The sequence below is a fragment of the Scyliorhinus torazame genome, chromosome 4 (genome assembly GCF_047496885.1).
Source record: "Scyliorhinus torazame isolate Kashiwa2021f chromosome 4, sScyTor2.1, whole genome shotgun sequence".
Lineage (NCBI taxonomy): Eukaryota > Metazoa > Chordata > Chondrichthyes > Carcharhiniformes > Scyliorhinidae > Scyliorhinus > Scyliorhinus torazame.
In genome coordinates, this window is record NC_092710.1 from 101,138,451 (window position 1) to 101,161,688 (window position 23,238).

Sequence of the window (23,238 nt, forward strand, 5' to 3'; positions counted from 1 at the left end):
GCGCAGCTAGCTCACTGGCATGAGCTGAAGGTCATTTCCCCTTAATAGCCTCTCCCGTACCTTGTCGATAGAAATCCCAAACATAATTTGATCGTGGATCATCGACGCTTGTAAGGTAGAAAAATTACATTACTGCGCCTTCAATCACAAATTGGTCAATAAACTATCAAAGAATTCACCTGCCTTCTGGGTGTGCGTGCAAAAAATATAGCGCTTGAATGTCTCGTTTTTCTTCGGTGCGCAATGCCGATCGAATTGCTTTACAGCTTCATCAAAGTTTTTGCTATCCGCATCACTGTCGAAAAAGAATGTATTAAATATTTCTATCACTTGTGGACCTACTACAGTGGGCAACAATGCGATGCGCCTCTCGTCAGGCAGGTCAAGAGCTGCAACGTAGAGTGTGAATGGTTGTTGTATAAAAAGCGCAAATTCTCATCTACATTAGCGATGACTCGAAGCTGGCATGGTGCCTTCAGACCTTCCATCCTGGACTTCGAAGCCTAACAGTATGTTGAGTAGGAGTTGCCAATAGTTCACGAGGTTAGTAGGAGATTTTCTCTTTTTTCTTCTCAGGTTATCTTTAGCTGTTCGGATCTTCAAAGAATCTTGTTTTCTTATTAAATCTTCAATCCTGGTACCATGTTACATTCTGGTGCTTGGCCTGTTGGAATAAATGCACTGTAGAATGTTTAATTCTTAGACTAGCTAAGGTTATATTATTTAACAAATGCGTGGTAAAGATAACTATAAAAATAACATCAAAAACTACTAACTATAATATATTAATTCCGAGCTACTACAAACTATGACCATCCACTACAAAGACTCCCGATCAACCCCCTGAGGTAGCAGTATCACGTGGCTGTTCTCTACCTTCACCTGCTGGTCAGGGTTCTAGTCTGTCACTACATGCATAACTGCATATCATCACACCCACCTGCTTCAAGAAGACTGCCACCATACCGGTGCCAGAAGAACCAGGCAACGTGCCTCAATGACTATCATCCAGTGGCCTTGACATCGATCATTATGAAGTGTGTCAAGAGGTTGGTCATGAGGTACATCAACTCCATACTCTCAGGATGCCTAGATCCACTGCAATTCGTATACGGCCACAACTGGGCCACAGCAGACGCCATCTCCCTGGCCGTACACCTATTCCTGGAGCATCTCGACAACAAGGACTCCTACGTCAGAATCCTATTTATTGACTACAGCTCCGCCTTCAACACCATAATCCCAGACAAGCTCATATCAAAGCTCTAAAACCTAGGACTTGGCTCTCCTCCCTCTGCAATTGGATCCACAACTTTCTGACCTATCGACTACAATCAGTTAGGATAAATAACAACACCTCCTCCACAATAGTTCTCAATACCTGGGCCCTGCAAGGGTGCATATTTAGCCCCCTACTATGCTCCTTATACATGCACGACTGTGTGGCAAAATTTGGCTCCAAATCTATCTACAAGTTTGCTGATGACACAACCATAGTGGGTCAGATTTCGCAAAACGATGCGTCAGAATACAGGAGGGAGATAGAGAACCTAGTAGAGTGGTGCAATGACAACAATCTCTCCCTCAATGCCAGCAAATCTAAAGGGCTGGTCATTGACTTCAGGAAGCAAAGTATCGTACACACCTCTGTCTGCATCAATGATGCCTAGGTGGAGATGGTTGACAGCTTCAAATTCCTAGTTGTGCACATCACCAATCTGTCCTGGTCCACCCACGTTGACGCTACGACCAAGAAAGCACAACAATGCCGATATTTTCTCAGGAAACTAAGGAAATTCAGCATGTCCACATTGAGTTTTACCAACTTTTACAGATGCACCATAGAAAACATCCTATCTGGCTGCATCACAGCCTGGTATGGCAACTGTTTGGCCCAAAACTGTAAGAAACTACAGGAAATCATGATCACAGCCCAGTCCATCATGGGAACCCGCCTCCCATCCATTGACTCTGTATACACCTCCCCCTGCCTTGGGAAAGCAGGCAGCATAATCAAAGACCTCTCCCACCAGGTTTATTTACTCTTCCAACTTCTTCCATCGGGCAGGAGATACAAAGTCTGAGATCACGCACAAACAGATTTAAAAACAGCTTCTTCCCTGCTGTTATCAGTGTTAGCGGAAGAAATTGCTCTATCTGTCAGGATTGGTATAATAAAGATGTCTCAAAGTATTGTAATAGCACAGGTCAAGGGCAAACCAGCAGGCAAGGGGTTAAACATATACTAAGGGAAAACCAGCAAGCAAGGGGTTAAAGTCACCCACATTGGAAATGATTTAATCATCTCACAGAGCATTTGAATATGAAAAGGGAAACACAGGGGGCCCCAGTAAGGGATCCATTGTCCAACACATTCGCACCTCTTCGAGAAGTTAAATATGTTAAGCACAAACCCATGAGATTGTAAGGAAACATTGTATTATTTAATCGTTTTCCCATTACGGGGACCAGAAAATATGCATACTGATCACTTTGTATTGTTCCGAATGATTTAGTGATGTCAATACCTGCTTGTGACTCCGAAGAACTCTAAATATATCTGCATGTAATTCTGAGGACAGGCAGAGCTGACTTTTGTGAGCTACAGGATAGTCGCAGAATCTACCTCTCCTGTGTGCACACAGTTTTTCCGAATTAAACAAAGTTTTACCAACACCAAGCGGTCGAGAACAGACTTTTGAGGTTTTTCTTCCCTCCAAGTCCAGACTCCTGAATGACCCTGTTATGGACTGATCTGATCTCTTCACATATCTTCTCTACCGAGTAGTACGACACGTCTGTATGCTTCACCCATTGCCTGTGTCTATGTATTTACATTGTGTATTTATGTATGCCCTATGGTTTTTTTCATGTATGGAATGATCTCTCTGGACTGTACGCAGGACATTACTTTTCACTGTACATTGGTACACGCGACAATAAACAAATTCAATCCAACCCAAGTTTTGCCTCAAATTTCCCCTAAACCTCCTGCCCCTCACCTTGAATTTGCATCCCCTCATAACCGACCCTTCAACTAAGGGGAACAGCTGCTCCCTATCTACCCTGTTCATGCCCCTCATAATCTTATACAACTCGATCAGGTCCCCCCCCTCAGTCTTTTCGGCATTGGGGGATTTGTCAGGATTCCTGCATTTGGAAAAAAATAAGTATGCCATTAGGGGATCAGAGGAGGGAATTCTACTCGAGGTGGATACCTTCTTTAAGGAGCTGGTTGTCATCCGCAAATAAAGGGAGGGGTAGCTGGGAGGAGGGGGGGGGGGGGGTGTTGGGGACGATATTTTTATAAAAATTGTATCAAGTTGCATGACTATTCTGTATGTGATAATTGAAATTTTTTCTGAATAAAAATATTTAATGGAATATGGCTGTTGCTGGGATTTTCAGCATTTGCCCTTGAACTGAGTGACTTACTGAGATTTCGCATTCCATATTGGACTAATTGAATTTAAATTCCACCAGCTGCTGTGGTGGGATTTGATTCTGTGTCTCCACAGATAACGAAGCTGAACTTACTGGTGGGTCCAGAGATTCCCGAAAGTCAGCAAACCTTTCGTCACTCTCCCAATTTTCCGTCCCATCCAAGCTCATTCCTGTTGTTGGCAGGACCAGAAATCCCTTTGGAAAAGGAGGAATTGCGAAATGATCCAACTGGAGTCTGAATTTTCAAGATTATCACTGGAACTAATTCAGTTAATTCAGACAAATTCTTAAGGACATTGTAAGATTTAGAGACCAAATGATGAAAAGGACTGAAGGGTATTGGCATCAAGGACAGAAGGGCATTGGGGACAAGGACTGAAAGTGGATTTGGGGTTTAATCACAGATTTTCCTGTGCACAAGTGTTCTTCGTGGTCTTAAATTCCAGCACTACTTTTTTGATGCATTTGCAGACTATTTCAAGAGAATTAGAACTTGGGATGGCACAGTGGCAAGCACTGCCGCCTCAGCGCCAGGGACCCAGGTTCAATTCCAGCCTTGGGTGACTGTCTGGAATTTGTACGTTCTGCCAGTGTCTGCATGGGTTTCCTCCCACAGTCCAAAGATGTGCAGGCTAGGTGGAGTTCCAGGTATAGGGCTCAGGAATGGCCTAGGTAGCTTCCTCTTTCGAGAGTCAGTGCAGACTCAATGGGCCAAATGGCCTCCTTCTGCACTTCGGGATTCAATGCATTCTATAAATTACTTTTCAAATGTTACTTAAAAATCAGCATAATTTTTTTAAAATCATCTGGTCATTATCATATTGCTGTTTGTTGGATCTTGCTGTGTGTGAATTAGGTGCCATGTTTTCTACATTACAACAGAGACCGCACGCCAAAGCTATTTTATTCGTTGTGAAGCACTTTGGGACATCCTACAGTTGTGAAAGGCACTATATAAATGTAATTTATTCTGATTTGTTTTTAAAGGTTTTAATCCTTATTTAATCCTGTTTTTCATCTGGGCTGGCCGAAATTTATCGCTCAGCTAGCCCCAAAAAGTAGATGACTTAGTCTATTATTTTGCTGCCAATCCTGGGAGCTTGCTGTGCACAAATTGGCTTGGGGGAGTTTTCTGCATGACAACAGTGACTACACTTTTAAAGTATGTCATTGGCTGTGGAGCAGTTTGAAATGTCCCCAGGTTGTGAAAGGTCCAATAGAAATGCAAGTTGTTCCTTTCCCATTTGCAAGTCAATTAATCGTTTGTTTTAGTGACTGCCTTTCATTAAGCCAAATTACTTTTTTCGTTGGTTAATTGTGAAAGGAATGCTTCCCTGTGACCTTTACTAGTCAAGATTTTACCTTGCTGCGCAACTGTCTGAGAAACACAAGGTGGCGATGTTTAGCTAAGTATTCAACCAATACAGGCGCCCTCGCGGAATTTACACTTTCCAAATAGTTCAAATGTCACTTCACAGATCGGATTTTTTCTTAGTCTGGCCCATTCATTGCATCACCCCTCCACCCTCACACCAACCATCAACCCCCCACCCCCCCCCCCCCCCACCTCGCCCCCTCAAAATATTGTATCCATATTATCACTTATCACAAGAAACAAATTGCAATTACCAAACATCTAAACTACGAAGAGAAGTGTTGGAATTACATTAACCTCCTTAAGGAGAAAAGATAGACTAACATACAAATAGAAGGAAGTTATTAGCCATTCAAGTCTGTTCCACCATTCGATTAGATCCTGTTTGATCTGTATCTCCCCTCCACTTAACCATATTCCTTGACCCATTGCCCAATATGAATGTATGGATTGTTTCCAGTTCTGACAAGCACCGTAACACCTTAGGTTGACGTAACCTGCTCCTGGGCCTGGCAAAACTCACCATCAACAGGTCCAGGCAGCGGGCAACCAAGGGGCTCGTCCGGCCAGACTGTCTGCCCCTCTTCCGCTGCTTTATTAGCGACCAGGCGTCCGTGGAGAGGGAGCATGCGGTATCAACGGGTACAAGGCCTTCTTTGCCTGGTGGGCACCGCAGGGGTTGGATAGCTTTATTTTTCATATTTTGATTTATTTGACGTTGGTAAGTTTCCGTTGTTCTTTGTTATTTTTGGGCAGTGCCCCTACTAGGAGCGGCCACTTTTAATTTGTCCCGAAGTTTGTTTCTTTAATTCTATTAAGTTGAACAACCCTAAAAGACAACATTAAATTGACCTTTTACGATCACTTGTGACAGCATATGTAAATCAGTATCTATAAAAGGATCAATGTTATGAGGACACACAGCAGCTGGGAGCTTTGCACAGGAGGAGCACATATCGGGGCTTTGACAATCGGCAGCATGAATCCTGCTAGAACAGGGATTACAAGAGATAGACTAAATTCCCATTCCTCATGTGAACTTTTAAAACAAAATGATTGAATTACAAAAAATATGTATAATTTATTCAATTTTATTTGATTTGATATTACCTGGTTGGAACGGTGAAGTTTACGTCTTGGTTGAGCTTGTAAGCCACTTGCAAAGGAGTGGATCCCGTCACCTTGTAAACGCCACTCTCGGGAGGAGCAGTGTCTAACCGAAACTGTGAGATTATGTCAAACACTGCAACAAACAAACGTTTTCAAACTTACTAGAAAATGGTATACAAGTAACGGGGCTCAGTTTCACCTTGGCAGCCTGAGCAACCACTGGAACAGACCCCAGAGTAACCACTGGAACAGACCCTAGAGCAACCACTGGAACAGACCCCAGAGCAACCACTGGAACAGACCCCAGAGCAATCACTGGAACAGACCCCAGGGCAACCACTGGAACTGACCCAGGGCAACCACTGGAACAGACCGCAGAGCAACCACTGGAACTGACCCCAGAGCAATCACTGGAACAGACCCCAGAGCAACCACTGGAACTGACCCCAGGGCAACCACTGGAACTGACCCCAGGGCAACCACTGGAACTGACCCCAGGGCAACCTGGAACAGACCCCAGGGCAACCACTGGAACTGGCCCCAGGGCAACCTTTGGAACTGACCCCAGGGCAACCACTGGAACTGACCTCAGGGCAACCACTGGAACTGACCCCAGGGCAACCACTGGAACTGATCCCAGAGCCGTTGGACAATCGTCCTGCCTTACCTCCCACCAGAATCAATGGGATAAAAATGGAGCAGTTATAGTACCGGCCTCTATAACAGCCAGCCAATCATCTCAAAGAATCATAGGATTTACAGTGCAGAAGGAGGCCATTCGGCCCATCGAGTGCACCGGCCCTTGGAAAGAGCGCCGTACTTACGCCCACACCTCCATCCTACCCCTGTAACCCACTTAACCTTTTTTGGACACTAAGGGGCAATTTATCAAGGCCAATCCACCTAACCTGCACATCTTTGGACTGTGGGAGGAAACCGGAGCACCCGGAGGAAACCCGCACAGATATGGGGGGAAAGTACAATTTCCACACGGACAATCACCCGAGGCCGGAATTGAACCTGGGTCCCTGGCGCTGTGAGGCAGCAGTGCCACTGTGCCGCGCATCTCCAAAGAGGAGAAATATTGCGCCCAAAACGTTAACTCTGTTTCTCTCTCACCACTGATGTGGCTGGCCAGAACCTGCTAGTTTTTTTCAGCACCTCACGTTTTCAGTTGGAGGCAATCTCCCTCCAGCAGGTGGACACCCAGGCAGTAAAGTTGATAATTGCCCCCGCCATCCTCATGTCAGCCATCACATTTTCCATTTACCAGCTCTCTAGCTACTTGTAGCATTTTGAATCATTAACCTCACTGCGGGAAGCAATAAATATAAACAAAAAGCAACTTTAAAGAAATAAATGAAATAAATAAAAACTTGCATTCACATAGCGCCTTTCACGACCAGGACATCCCAAAGGAGTTTATAACCAACAAAGCATTTTTGAAGTGCAGTGACTGTTGTAATGCAGAAAATGCGAAAGTTAATTTACACACAGCAAGATCCCGTGTAACGGATGATGTGATAATGAGCAACTAATCTGTATTTTAGTCAAACAGGTTGAGGTATAACATTGACCAGAGCACCAGGGAGAACTCCTGTGCCCTTCTTAGAATACTGCTTTGGGATCTTAAGCGTCCGTCTGAGAGGACAGATGGAGCACCAGTTTAATGTCTCGTTTGAAAAATGTCACCTTCAGTGTTGAGAACACTTCTGTGAAGCTGCTCGCTCGGTGTTGCACCGAAGTGTCAGCCTGGATTATGTTGCTCAAGCCAACGTTATGCTTAAACTGACAACCTTCGGACTCAAGAGGCAAGATTGATCGACAGCTCACACATAGAACCCCACACTATTTAAATTAAAGGAAGACCACCTGGACATATACTTTGAATAAAGACCACTTGTGTTAGCTCTTCTTTTGACATTAAGTCTGCTCTGATTGTATGGGCGACGAAACTGCATGGTGAACAAGTGGGGATTTTATTTACTTTAAGATGCTCTTATTTTCAAATTCCTCCAAGGCCTCACCCCTCCCCTGTGATCTCCTCCAGCTCCACAATCCTGCACTCCTCTAATTCTTGCCTCTCGCTCCATCCATCCATAATTAGCCATAGTTCACAAGGGGCCGTGTGCATCGCTCCCTGTTCACTGCAATTCTGTGCACTCCTCTCATTCCTCCCCCCGTCCAGTTTCCGATGCTGTCCATCCATACAGTCCTCCCACCCAGCCTGTTCTATCCTGGTGTTTCACCTTTTATTGTATTCAACACTAGACTCTCACCCCACCTCATCGAGTGGGTGCATTTTCCCAAATTTCCACTGGGCCTCAAGATCTGGAATTGCCTCTCTAAATCTCTCCAGCTCTTTATCTTGCTTTCCTCCTTTAAGACACTAATAACTCCTTCTAAGGCTCAGTGTGATTTTTGTTTGATAAGCACTCGTGGAGTACCTTGAGACATTTCACTGGATTAAAGGGTGCTACATAAATGCAAGTCATTGTTGTTTAAGTGAGACCTGCTTTCATAGAAATAAGGGTTTATATCTTTTGCATGCACCACCTAGATACATAAACGGGCGACAGACATGGGGCTGGATTCTCCGCCGGCGGGATGCTCCGTTTTGCCGGCAGCTTGGGGGTTTCCCGACGGCGTGGGACTGCCCCACAATGGGAAACCCCATTGACCAGCCGGCGTCGTGCTGAAACAGAAATGTTTCGGAGAATCCAGCCCATGATCTTTCAAACAGTAGAACATGCAGCTGGTACTGACCTGGTAAATCATCTTGCTCGATGTCAATCCAAGGGCACGAACTGCCTCCCGCATTCTCAGAGGTGGAACCCATGTAACCTTCTAGTGAAGCAAAAGTCAGATAATATCCAGTTCTGTTAGAAACATACAAAATAGGATCAGGAGGAGACCATTCGGCCCTTCGGGCCTGCTCCGTCATTCATTATGACCATGGCTGATCATCCAACTCAGTAACCTGTTCCCACTTTCCCCCCCATATTCTTTGATCCCTTTAGCTACATCTAACTTCTCCATTTCAGCCAAATTAAACAAGCCAACAGGAAAATAATAGTTAGGTTCCTCAGATTTTCTGCTGTGATTCATAATTATACAACTTAGGAATGGTCAGATGCAATCTCCGTGTAATTTTATCTCAAACGGTCAATAAACCAAAACAACATCAGTTACTAATGGGAATGACACTGTAATTGCATGGAGGTGTTGAGGGGCTAGGTCTCAGTACCCCTAGGTGAGTGAGTCCACAAGGTCAACATAACTGGGCTGAATTTACAGTTAAGGGCCAGAACCCCAACTTCGGGATCATTTCAGGGTGGCAAACGCGTTCCACGCCAGCGTCCATCAACTGATGCAATTTTCATTGGGTTGCCAGTCGCAGTCCAATGACCTGTTCACTGTCCAATTCAGGGCTGCAGACAGGGTGACAAGGTAGGAGTTAGATGTGGTGGGATCACTTGAAACGCGAGGCAGCAGTTGTTATTGTAGTCGCCAGTTTACCTCAAGAGTGAAAATGCATGAAGAGAGCAGCGGACCATCAGCAGGTCAGGCTCCCAGACACCACAATTTACAGGCCACCTCCCTCGAGATGGACATTGGCTGCATGTTGGAGCTTCCATATATGGAAAGCAGCAAGTGAAGGTCAACCAGCCAGAAGAAGCAGGCATTCCTGGAGATGCTGAACAAAGTGAGCCCGCTTTAGCAATGCCACCAGGGCCTGGGTACAGTGCCAGAAACAATTTAACGATATTGAGAGGTCTAACAATGCAAGATCACCATTTCTGTACTCAGCAGAAGACGTGTGAACTGAGCAGTCTGATTGTGTGCGTCGTGCTCAGGAACATTGGAAATCTGTCTGCCCATTGTACTAATGAGCAATGGGAAAGCTCACCTCACCAACTCTGCTGGATAACTTAACACTGGTGGAGATGACTGAGGAGGGAAAAAAGGTCTTACATTTTCTCAATCTTTACTTTCCAGGAGAAAAGAGCTGACACCTCCAGGGTAAGGGCACATTCATGTGATGGAGTGCCCCATCCTGCTGTGCTATTGTTCATGGTGGAGGCGCAGGCCCATCGCGCCTGGTAAGGTGTCAACACATCAGTGTTACAATCCCAGTTAGTGTTATAACTGGACAGGACAATCCCAGTTGGTGTTAGAACTGGACAGGAAGATCCCAGAATGGAACCCCAGCTCAAAAGACAGTCACCGTTATTTTTTTAAAATAAAATGTAGAGGAACAGAGTCACAGGACCGCAAATTAGTTTTAACACAAGAAAAAAATATTTATTTAACATGAAAAGTAGGCTTATTATACAATACTCCTTTACTCCAGCTTTAGCTTAACAAATACACACTGATTTTAAGGTTAGCATGGATGACAAGGTACACCTAAAGCTACAATGGGCTCATTAACACAAAGTCCCTTTTAAGCACACAGATTGGCTCTGGTCAAATACACCCATCCCACTCTGAACCCAAGCTAGTGCCTGTGGATTCCTCCTCACAAGCCCCCAGATGATGATCACATGAAAGTTTCCAAACTCCACTCCCAAAATGTTTTAAAATCTTCTCTCATAATTATGCTTTCCCTTAGCTATTTGCATTCAGAAATTCAGACCAGAGGCAGGATTCGCCGACGCCCTGTGTTGAAATCACGCTCGGCGCGGGGGCGGCGAATTACCCAAAATAGGCTCCCACGCCGGCACACGATTCTCCGGTGACCGGAGAATCGCCGGCAGTCGCGCGCGATCGACGCGGCGCCGTTCGGGGGCCGTTTAAAGCGGCGATTCTCCGCGCTCGACAGGCCGAGTGCCCGCCGAGTTCCACCGAGTCCCGCCGGCATGGTTCACATGTGGTCCCACTCAGTGGGACCTCGGCATCTGGCTGCGGGGGCCATCCTGGTGGGGGGGATCCAGCTCCAGGGGGGCCTCCACGGTGGCCAGGCCCACGATCGGTGGCTACCGATCGGCGGGCGCGCTCATTCCAGGGGAGGGCCTATGTTCCTCCGCACTGGGCCCCTGTAGGGCACGGCCATGTTGCGCGGGGGTCTGCGCGAAGACGCCCGGCGCGCACATGCGCAGACCTGCAGTCAGCCGCCGTGCGCATGTGCGGCTGCGCGGGCGTAACTGCAGGGCCCCGCCAGCAGCCGGAGCTGTGGAACGCACGGCAGGGCCCTGCTAGCCCCTTTGAAGATGGAGAATCACCCCAGACTAGGAAAAAGTCCGGTGTGATTCCCGCCCGTTTTCCGACAGGCGTGGGGACTTAGCCCCCAGAAGAGAGAATCCCGCCCCATATTTTCCAAATGATACCTCCACTCCACTTTCAACAGCTAATCCAGGCCAGTATTTTACACCATCCCCTTTAAGATTTCCTTGCCTTAACTGCTTTTACTCAAACTCTGAGATCCAACCACTGATTTCTATAGTTATTTCAACCCGCATTCCGTAGGCTGTAGTAAAATCTCACAAACCTGAAATTCACTTCAGATATCTTTCTGGCATTTCAACCTTCTTCTCAGTTCTGTCTGTCTTTGCTGAACAGTTCACTGTTCTAGTACCTATAATATCAGAGATCTTGGAAAATTCTCTTAATTTTTCTAGCTTCCTTAACGAGCTGCTCTTCAGATCTCTGCACTTGTTTTCTGAACCATTACTTCATGGTATGGCTTTTCTTCTAGCATTTTCTTCCAGCAAAACTAAGAGATAGAACCAAAGAAATCCTACAGTCTGGAAGGTGCCCATTTGTCCCATTGAGTCTGCACTGACCCTCTGAATGTGCACCCTACCTGGGCCTACTTCCCCACCCTATCCCCATAACCCCACCTAATCTCCACATCTTTGGACACTAAAGGGCAATTTAGCATAGTTAATCCACCTGACCTGCACATCTTTGAAGTGTGGGAGGAAACTGGAGCATCTGGAGGAAACCCACACATACACGGGGAGAAAACGCAAACTCCATACAGTCATGCAAGACCGGAATTGAGCCAAGGTCACTCGTGCTGTGAGACAGCAGTGCTAACCACTGTGCCACCGTGCCGCCCTCTAAACCAATTGCTTCCAGCAGAGTTGCATGAGCTGCCTTCTCTCTCACTGCCCATCTTCAACTGTAATCAAATTAACTAAACTAAAACATAAAAAGCTTCTCTATCTTACAAGGCCCAGTTTCTAAGCAACACCCTCATGCTCTTGCCTTTTCTTTATTCTTCATGTCATGGTCCTCTCTAAGCACAATAGATGTCAGCCCTTTCGAAGTACAATATACGTCATAGCCCTCTCTAAGCATAATAGAAATACAGTTGGAACTTAACCTCCAAACATACAAACACCTTTGTCCAGCATGAATCTAACCATAGGTTTTACCCCTTCCAGGCACAGAAACATTGAATTAAATCCACTGAAAATAATGTTTACCGATACTGTGGTAACTTGAGAGCACAAAGTAGGTAGTTGAATGCATTGTTTAAAAGCAGGAACTTTTCAATATTAAAAAAACTAAGTTTAACAATAACAGTAACTCAACAGAATGATAGTAACAGTAATAACTACAAATACAGGAGCACTAGTAAAATAGGTCTTGTTTCCAGGCACCCTCTTGCTGACGGAAAAAGCTTACCCAAAGCTCGCACGTGCTCAGAACCCTCAACTGATGCCAGTGTAGGGATCCTTCCTGTTGATTCCTTTATTTCCCCTTTCTTTATTTTTGACATTATCATTTTTGATCCTGGAGTGTTTAATGGGCATGTATCTTTATGTCAAGCACTTTAGAGAATGAGGAATTCAAGAGGTTGCAACATAGCGCGCGCACACACACACACACACACACACATATATATATATAATTAAAGTGGGGGATTAGGAACCAGATAATAGTTAAGTTGAATTTGCTGCATATTTCATTATAGTTCTTGTTATAAATAAAACGTAATTGTGTTTACATTTACAAACCTAGTGACTGTAATTATTGGGCCTGAACCCTTAGTCACTTGAACTTTCCCTTCCACAGGAGATAAGCCTTGTGCAGGGATTCGGCGGTCTAGGCTTTGTGCCTGAAAAAGCTCTTGCTCCATCTCAGATGCAGTTCCAAACCTCTGAAACCTTGTTTTATAAACTTGATCTAGATTGTTGAGGTGCTCCTCGTCATACAAATAGATTGACACCTGAGAAATGCCTTGCACCAGGTTGTCCATCACAGTCTGAAAGATCCCTGGACTGGAGGATACGCCAAAAACCTTCCTCGAGCAAGAGTTGTCGATATGCCTTGCTCATATCCACTTTTGAAAACGTGTCGCATCCCGCAAGAGATCAAAATAAATCTTCCATCCGAGGTAATGGATAAGCATCTAGCTTGGAAGCCTGGTTAATAGTGAGCTTGTAGCTACTGCATATGCGCAATATACCATCATTTTTAAGGACAGGAACAATTAGAGCTGCCCATTGAGAAAGCTGAATAGGCTCAATGATTCCAAGCCTTTGCAAATGTTCAAACTGCTCCTTCACACGTTACAGGTCACTGACCTATGCGTGTAAATGCGGGGAGTAGCCTGAGGATCTGTGTGCAACTTCAGTGTAGTACTACGCAATGGAGCCTGTTCATCTTTGAACACGTCTGCATACTTCGTAATATCATCCTTGTGTGCTTGATCTCGACCCAGTTCAATGGAATTTTGGTGAGTCAGTCCCGTCCCAGTAAACTCGGCCCCTTTCCTTTCACCATAGAGAGGCATACCCTTGCTTTTTGACTATTATACATATGCAATTTGTACTTCCAATGCCAAGGTATAGACTTTCTGGTGCAAGTCTGAAGATTAATTTCTGCCGGAATAAGGGCTGGTGCTTGGTTAGAGTCCCACATCAACTTCCAGGTCACTTCACTAATTACAGGTGCAGAGGCACCTGTGTCCACCTCCACCTTGATTTGCTTCCCATTGACCACTGCTGTAGTAGAAATAGACTGCTCATACCTCATTCACATTAAACATGCCTGCTCCAAGCTTTCCACATGGTGTGTCGCTGCTTGAGGCTTCCTCGAATTTAAATTTTCTTGCTCAGCCTTCACTGTGCCTTTTGCGCCCTTGAATTCTGTCCCTAAATGCCCCTTCTTGTTGCATCGGTGACAAACAGCATCCAGGAAATTGCCATGTTTCATGTAATGTGGCCATCCACACCTAAAACACTCCACTGCTTTCAGCTTGAAGCTTCTTTCTGTACTTGCTGCAGAACCGCCACCCCCACCCCATGCACCACCCTTAGTTTGCGGAATAGGTATAACATTGCTGGAAGCCATTTCCATGCCGAGAAATTTCCAGAGCCTTCTTAAAATTTATTGTGGCTTCACCCGATAACACACGTTGAATGCTGTCCTTGTTAAAGCCGCAGGCCAGCCTATCTCTCAGCATATCTTGTAACACTGCTCCAAAACCACAGTGTTCGGAAAGCTGGCGTAATTCTGCCACAAAGTAAGCTACCAATTAATCTGCTTTTCGAAAATGGTGATGAAATTTGAATCTTTTAACAAGCATCAAGAGCTTCGGGTTATAGTGATTCTGGACCACAGCAACAAAAACTGAAAATGAAATCTCCCCTGGGTTCTGTGGCATGACCAGATTCCTCATCAACTTAGAAGTTTTCATCCCACACACACTCAGGAGAATTGAATGTTGTTTTGTCTCATCTTCTATTCCATTTGTTAAAAAGAAATGCCTCTCCATGTATTTAGCCCAGTCCTTGCTTCCCTCATTGAACTCGCCGACCACTCTGCATATAGTCATAATAGAACATAGAACAATACAGCGCAGTACAGGCCCTTCGGCCCACGATGTTGCACCGAAACAAAAGCCATCTAACCTACACTACGCCATTATCATCCATAATAGAACATAGAACAATACAGCGCAGTACAGGCCCTTCGGCCCACGTGTGCTGCTAACTTGAAATTCCGTCGAATAAACCCACAATGAAAATGAGCCACTCACTTAATGCAACCTTGTGTTGTATTACTTAACATTGAAAAACTCTGTTTTCTTTATGTTATAAACTTCCTGCTTACCACTGGCTGGGGACTAATGGCAATCCCACAATCCTTTGTGAGTATGAACTTCCCCAATGAGGGCGGCAGAGAAATCATTAGCAGATGCCCTGCATAAATAAAGCTGGCCAGTTTGGAACCGGCTAGAGGAGAGTGAGCAGCAAGGGAGTTGCTGCTGCTGTTGTATATATATGTTATTGTAAATAAATGTTATTTCTTTCTATCCTTCAACTCGTGCTGGATTCTTCATGGCCCTCACAAAACTGGTGACGAGAGTTAAAGTGAATAGCTGTCTACACTGCTGAAGCCACCTCCCTGGATTTTTGTTGGATACAGGTTGGAAGTTGTTTTCTATTACATCATGCCTCTGTATGGACGTTTGGATGTTTTTGACGCAGCGCTGGAATGCTGGAACCAGTATGCACAATGGATGCGTTACTATTTCCGGGCAAACAACATCACCGGAAACGAGCGGCAGGTGGTCATTTTGCTCACCGACTGCGGCCCACATACGTTTGGGGTGATTAGGAGCCTTACGTACCCAGCTGCGCCGGACACCAAAACATTTGATGAACTTGTGAACTTAGTGGGGCAACATTTTGACCCAACCCCATCCACAATAGTCCAGCGTTACCGGTTTAATACCGCCGAGAGGACCCCAGGAGATTCTCTTGCCGATTTTCTATCCAGGCTACGCAGGATTGCGGAGTACTGTGACTATGGTGAGACCTTGTCAGAAATGTTACGCGACCATTTGGTTTTCGGTATTAACAATGCGGCCACCCAGAGAAAGTTGTTAGCTGAGCCAACATTGACTTTTCAACAGGCCATTCAAATAGTCTTGGCCCGGGAGAGCGCAGAACGGGGAGTGCAGGAGCTACAGGGAATAGAGGTGCATGTCTTGGGACGCAACCCCTTCTGTCCAAAAGCGTCCCCTCGCACCGCTGCAGTACCTTGGGCGAGGAGACATCCGGATCAACGCCAGTGGCCGTCGGACATTCCTCCCCGAAGGGAGCCTTCTCCAGAGCCAATGGATGAGGAGCCATGTCGGTGTCAGACTTGTGGCCGAACCCGTCGTGGACGCCAATCCTGGGGGTGCCAGAGGCGCCAGAAACTGGGGCCAGCCCAGGAGCCGTACCTTCCATTTGGATGAACCTGCGGCGACTACCCCTGAGGACGTGGAGATGGACGACGACTGCCTGCAGCTGCATTGTGTGGCAGCACCCCATGTGCCCCCCATTAAGGTGACAGTATGGCTCAGTGGTCACCCGCTTGAGAAGGAGTTGGACACTGGCACAGCGGTCTCTGTGATCAGGAACTATGATGACCCCTGTTGTTTATGGACGCCAGGAGGGGCGTTTCCCACTTATCGTGGTGCTTGGCCACGGGCCCAGCCTGTTGGACCAGGACTGGTTGCTCCATTTGCTGCTGCAGTGGCAGCACATCCTCCAAACAGTTTCTGGACGGTTGACTAGGATGATACCCAGATGTATTCCAGCCCAGTTTGTGGAAAATAAAAGGGGCTGTAGCCCATATCCAAGTCGAACCAGGAGCCAGGCCGCGCTATTACCGGGCACGCCTGGTGCGTTATGCCTTGCTCGAGAAGGTAGAAGGGGAACTCACTCGTTTGGAGACTTTGGGTATTATCAGGTCCGTCCGTTTCGCTGACTGGGCAGCACCAATTGTACCTGTAATGAAGCCAGATGCCACAGTTCACTTGTGCGGCTACTATAAACTTACAGTGAATACGGCTTCCTGGTTCGACCGATATCCAATGCCTCACACAGAGGATATCTACGCGGAGCTTGCAGGCGGACTCTCGTTCACGAAATTAGATACGAGTATGAGTCACGCCTACCTGCAGTTGGAGCTGGACACTGCCTCCCGGCCAGATGTAACAATTAATACACACCGGGGCCTGTATGAATATACACGGTTGCCCTTTGGGGTATCCTCTGCCTGCGCTATTTTTCAACGCATCATGGAGGGCATTTTGAGAGGTTTACCGCGTGTCGCTGTCTACTTAGACAACGTTTTGATTACAGGGACGTCGGAGCAGGAACATTTCGAAAATTTGGAGGCTGTCCTTAGACGCTTTTCGGAGGCTGGAGTCCGTTTACGTCGCACAAAGTGCGTTTTTCAGGAGAAGGAAGTAGTCTACCTGGGTTATCGGGTGGACCGCGAAGGTTTGCACACTGTCGCAGAGAAGGTGCGCGCAATTCAACAGGCCCCTGCCCCGACTGACACTTCGCATCTTCGTTCTTTTCTCGGCCTCGTAAACTATTATGGGAAGTTGCTCCCCAATCTGGCAACTACGCTGGCCCCCTTGCACCTTCTGCTAAAGAAGAATCACACCTGGGTTTGGGGTCAGCCGCAAGAAACCACTTTCCGCCGGGTAAAACAACAATTGTCGTTGTCTGGGTTACTAACCCACTATGATCCGGGAAAGCCTTTGCTCGTCACATGTGATGTATCCCCGTATGGTATTGGGGCCGTCCTGTCCCACAAGATGGAGAACGGGGCCGAGCGACCGATAGCTTTCGCCTCCCACACATTGACTGCAGCGGAAAAGAAGTACGTGCAGATCGAGAAGGAAGGCCTGGCGGTGGTCTTTGCAGTGAAACGCTTCCACCAGTACGTGTATGGCCGCCACTTCACTATCATGACTGAACATAAGCCTCTGCAGGGACATTTCCGAGAGGATAAGCCAATAAGCCCATTGCTTCCGCACGGATCCAGCGCTGAGCTTTGTTGCTTGCTGCCTGCGAGTATTCTCTGGAGCACAAACCAGGAACCCAGATAGCGAATGCCGACACACTGAGCCGATTGACTTTATCGACCGGCCCCATGTCGACCCCCACGACCGATGAGGTGGTTGCAACCCTAAATTTTATGGACACCTTGCCTATCATGGCATCACAGATCCGTGAGTGGACCCAGATGGAGCCAGTCCAGTCAAAGGTTTGGGACATAGACCTGTATGGTGGGCAGCATAGACAGTTCCCAGACAAGTTGCGGGCATTTTCCTCCAAGCTATCAGAATTTAGCATGGAAGACGGTATCCTGTTATGGGGGACGCTTGCTCAAAAGTACGCCGCACACAAGAATGGCAGGGGCATGGTTTTTCTCGGCATTGGCCAGTTCGGCAGTTTGCGCCCGGTGACCAGTGTTCATTCGGAATTTTGCTGGTGGTGCCCAGTGGGTCCTTGGCATAATCTTTCACGAAACAGGCCCTATCTCTTACCAGGTGCAAGCCCAGGTTCGTCTCCAGCGCAAGCATGTAGACCACGTTCGGTCCAGAAGACCATTTCTTCCAAAGATTCCCCACCACCGGAGCTCATTTCTACAGCCACAGAGACCAGACATAGTGGAAAGTATTCCTCACAATCTTCCTCTGGTGCCGCACTCAAAGCCTGCGCAGGTCGTTGCAGAACCATGTGGAGATAGAGACGCCGAGATGACGGAGGCAGCGGACTCCGACTCCGAGGTGGAGACACAGGATGCCTCAGAGGGGGAATCCTCAGGCCCATGGGCCGTGGATGTACAACCGTTCATCAAGGAAGCGTCGTTCTCCGTCTCGTTACACGCCGCCCGATCCAGCGCCTCGTGCAAATGGTGTCCGGACTGCGGCAAAACGAGTCCGACGCCGTCCTCTGCCAGGGTCTTCGGTAGATTCCTTGGACTTTGCGGGGAGAGGGATGTTATAACCTGCCTGCTTACCATTGGCTGGGGACTAATGGCAATCCCACAATCCTTTGGGAGTATTACCTTCTCCAATGAGGGGGGGGGGGCGGAGAAATCATTATCAGATTCCCTGCATAAATAAAGCTGGCCAGTTTGGAACCGGCAAGAGGAGCGTGAGCAGCAAGGGAGATGCTGCTGCTGTTGTATATATATGTTATTGTAAATAAATGTTATTTCTTTCTATCCTTCAACTCGCGCTGGATTCTTCGTGACCCTCACAAAACTTTCCTTGCTGTTTTCTCCTCATTCTTTCAAAAAGACGTGTTACTTTGAGACCATAGAGTAGGTAGTCAAATGCATTATTTAAAAGAATGAACTTCTTTATATAAATAATTAATTACGTTTAACAGTAACTCAGCGGAAACAGTAATACCAATGAAAACAGGAGCAGTAGTACAAAGAACATAGAACATAACAGCGCAGTACAGGCCCTTCGGCCCTCGATGTTGCGCCGACCTGTGAAACCAATCTAAAGCCTATCTACACTATCCCCTTATCATCCATATGTTTATCCAATCACCATTTAAATGCCCCTAATGTTGGCGGGTCCACTACTGTTGCAGGCAGGGCATTCCAAATCCTTACTACTCTCTGAGTAAAGAACCTACCTCTGACATCTGTCGTATATCTATCTCCCCTCAATTTAAAGCTATGTCCCCTTGTGTTAGCCATCACCTTCCGAGGAAAAGGGCTCTCACTGTCCACCCTATCTAATCCTCTGATCATCTTGTATGCCTCAATTAAGTCACCTCTTAACCTTCTTCTCTCTAACGAAAACAGCCTTGGGTCCCTCAGCCTTTCCTCATAAGATCTTCCCTCCATACCAGGCAACATCCTGGTAAATCTCCTCTGCACCCCTTCTAATGCTTCCACATCCTTCCTATAATGCGGCGACCAGAACTGCACGCAATACTCCAAATGCGGCCGCACCAGAGTTTTGTACAGCTGCAACATGACCTCATGGCTCAGAATCTCAATCCCTCTACCAATAAAAGCTAACACACCGTACGCCTTCTTAACAATCTTACCAACCTGGGTAGCAACTTTCAGGGATCTATGTATCTGGACACCGAGATCTCTCTGCTCATCCACACTACCAAGAATCTTACCATTAGCCCAGTACTCTGTATTCCTGTTACTCCTTCCAAAATGAATCATCTCACACTTTTCTGCATTTGCCACCTCTCAGCCCAGCTTTGCCGCTTATCTATGTCCCTCTGTAACCTGCAACATCCTTCCGCACTGTTCATAACTCCACCGACTTTTGTGTCATCTGCATATTTACTCACCCATCCTTCTACGCCCTCCTCCAGGTCATTTATAAAAATGACAAACAGCAGTGGCCCCAAAACAGATCCTTGTGGTACACCACTAATAACTGAACTCCAGGCTGAACATTTCCCATCAACCACCACTCTCTGTCTTCTTCCAGCTAGCCAATTTCTGATCCAAACTGCTAAATCACCCTGAATCACATGCCTCCATATTTTCTGCAATAGCCTACCGTGGTGAAACTTATCAAATGCTTTACTGAAATCCATATACACCACACCAACTGCTTTACCTTCGTCCACCTGTTTGGTCACCTTCTCAAAGAACTCAATAAGGTTTGTGAGGCACTACCTACTCTTCACAAAACCGTGTTGACTATCCCTATTCCTTTCTAGATGATTATAAATTCTATATCTTATAAACCTTTCCAAGATTTTGCCCACAACAGAAGTAAGGCTCACTGGTCTATAGTTACCGGGGTTGTCTCTACTCCCCTTCTTGAACAAGGAGACAACATTTGCTATCCTCCAGTCTTCTGGCACTATTCCTGTAGACAAAGATGACTTAAAGATCAAAGCCAAAGGCTCAGCAATCTCCTCCCTAGCTTCCCACAGTATCCTAGGATAAATCCCATCTGGCCCAGGGGACTTATCTATTTTCACACTTTCCAGAATTGCTAACACCTCCTCCTTATGAACCTCAAGCCCTTCAAGTCTAGTTGCCTGATTCTCAGTATTCTCCTCGCCAACATTGCCTTTTTCTTGTTTGAATACTGACAAAAAATATTCATTTAGCACCTCTCCTATCTCCTCGGACACCACGCACAACTTCCCATTACTGTTACCATTACTCTTACCCTAGTCAATCCACGCCAACGTCTGTATCACCCAGTCGCTCTTCAAACCCCTGAGCAATTAGCCTCACTTTAACCGAAAAGGTCCCATCTCCAAGGACTTTTTCAGTACAAACTGACCAATGCGACAAAGCAGTTGACCCTCATGGTGTATCACAGTATAAACTCCCCAACTATCTAATTCCTTTGCTTTGTCGCTCTTATTAGATTGTCCTAATAATCGTCAAACTTCACGATTGAGTTCTTTCTTCTCGTTTTGTTCCGAGACTCTTCTGTAGCCCTCATTTCATTGCCCAATCTATTCAATTTATGGCTTCAACCTGTCTGTTAGAGTTACTACTGTGAGATTTCCATATTGCACTACTAAGATGCTCCAGTCTGTGATAACTTTCTGACACGGTCTCTCCTAAACTGGCTATCAATGATTTTCACGATCAGTACTTGCACTGCGCTTTCCTACTTTCCACTGTTTCATGCCAAACTGTCAGTTTTGCGTTTTGTGCATGCCATAGAATCATAGAATTTACAGTACAGAAGGAGATCATTCGGCCCATCGAGTCTGCACCGGCCCTTGGTAAGAGCACCCTACTTAATCCCAGACCTCCATCCTATCCCCGTAGCCCAGTAACCCAACCTAACCTTTTGGACACTAAGGGACAATTTAGAATGGCCAATCCACTTAACCTACACATCTTTAGACTCTGGGAGGAAACTGCAGCACCCGGAGGAAACCCACGCAGACACTGCGAGAAAGTGTAAACTCCACATAGACAGTCACCCGAGGCCAGAATTGAACCTGGGACCCTGGAGCTGTGAGGCAGCAGTGCTAACCACTGTGCAACCGTGCCGCCCCCGTTGTTGTTGCATCCACTCCAAGTAATGCTTGTTTTGACTGTGAGGTTGTCCATAGAAGAGCTCAGGTGCTCATATGTCCAGGGCATAAAGGAACACGTGTCACGAATGGACTCCTCGCATGACTCTGCACTGCTTCAGGGGACTCTGCTATTTGGACACACGTCCCTCCACTGCTTCAGAGATACCCATCTTGCTTGTTTACCTGGGGCTCTGCATCTCTATCCAACTGAGCATGGCTGTGTGCCCTTCATCATCTCAGGGGAGCATCCCACATCTCTTACCTCCTTCCAGGATTGTTGGTCATGCTGCCACATGTTGTAAACTCACGCACATTTGCATTTGTGGAGGGTACGCTTGACTGATGGAACGGTGTTGGTTCAGTCTCTTCTTTCTGCATTGAAGAAGGTGATGATATCCCTCTTTCACGCGTTAGCTCCCCCTCCACAACTGGCTCTACGGGAGACATAGCCTTTGGTTAGGCAAGCTCACCTCTGTCAGCATTTGCTTCTGCAGAGCTACAGCTGACCATTAGAGCTTATAAGAACAAACTGAGGAGTAGGGAGTGCCATCTCCATCACCTGGAGATGGGGGACATCCTTTCGCCTTGTCTTTGATGGAATGCTATCTTGCCATCGCTGACTTCCTGATGTTAGGAAAACAAATGTGGTTTTAATGGATTTATATTTGTATTTCTTTATATTTATATTTGTTAGAGTGTCATTTTGTTAGAATGTTTTTATAAGCCTTTTCCTGTAGAATTGTTTTGTTGAGGGTTCTCACCATGTGCAAGCTTTATGCAGGGTTTTTCAGCCTGCAAAACGGTGACCTGTAAGCAAGGTCTACTTTAAACTAGTTCAGCAGGGGCTTGGGAACCTGAATTGTAGCTCCAGTATACAGGATGTTGAGAGTAGTGAGGTCATGAGTAAGGTTTCAAGGTTGCAGGAATGTACCGGCAGGCAGGAAGGTGGTTTAAAGTGTGTCTTCTTCAATGCCAGGAGCATCCGGAATAAGGTGGGTGAACTTGCAGCATGGGTTGGTACATGGGACTTCAATGTTGTGGCCATTTCGGAGACATGGATAGAGCAGGGACAGGAATGGTTGTTGCAGGTGCTGGGGTTTAAATATTTCAGTAAGCTCAGGGAAGGTGGTAAAAGAGGGGGAGGGGTGGCATTGTTAGTCAAGGACAGTATTACGGTGGCAGAAAGGACGTTTGATGAGGACTTGTCTACTGAGGTAATATGGACTGAGGTTAGAAACAGGAAAGGAGAGGTCACCCTGTTGGGAGTTTTCTATAGGCCTCCAAAACGTTCCAGAGATGTAGAGGAAAGGGTTGCAAAGATGATTCTGGATAGGAGCGAAAGTAACAGGGTAGTTGTTATGGGGGACTTTAACTTTCCAAATATTGACTGGAAACGCTACAGTTCGAGTAATTTAGATGGGCCTGTTTTTGTCCAATGTGTGCAGGAGGGTTTCCTGACACAGTATGTCGATAGGCCAACAAGAGGCGAGGCCACATTGGATTTGGTACTGGGTAATG

The 23,238-nt window shown here is 46.5% G+C and overlaps 1 protein-coding gene across 1 annotated transcript in view; it reads right to left on the reverse strand.

The window, feature by feature from the left end:
- LOC140411421 (uncharacterized) overlaps positions 1-23,238 on the reverse strand; it is a 196,684-nt gene that overhangs the window by 166,866 nt on the left and 6,580 nt on the right. The window contains exons 3-4 of the mRNA XM_072500528.1: positions 8,696-8,776; positions 5,930-6,062 (exon numbers count right to left, since the gene is read on the reverse strand). Of these exons, the coding sequence (XP_072356629.1) occupies positions 5,930-6,062; positions 8,696-8,776 (214 nt within the window). The remainder of the gene's footprint in view (positions 1-5,929; positions 6,063-8,695; positions 8,777-23,238) is intronic.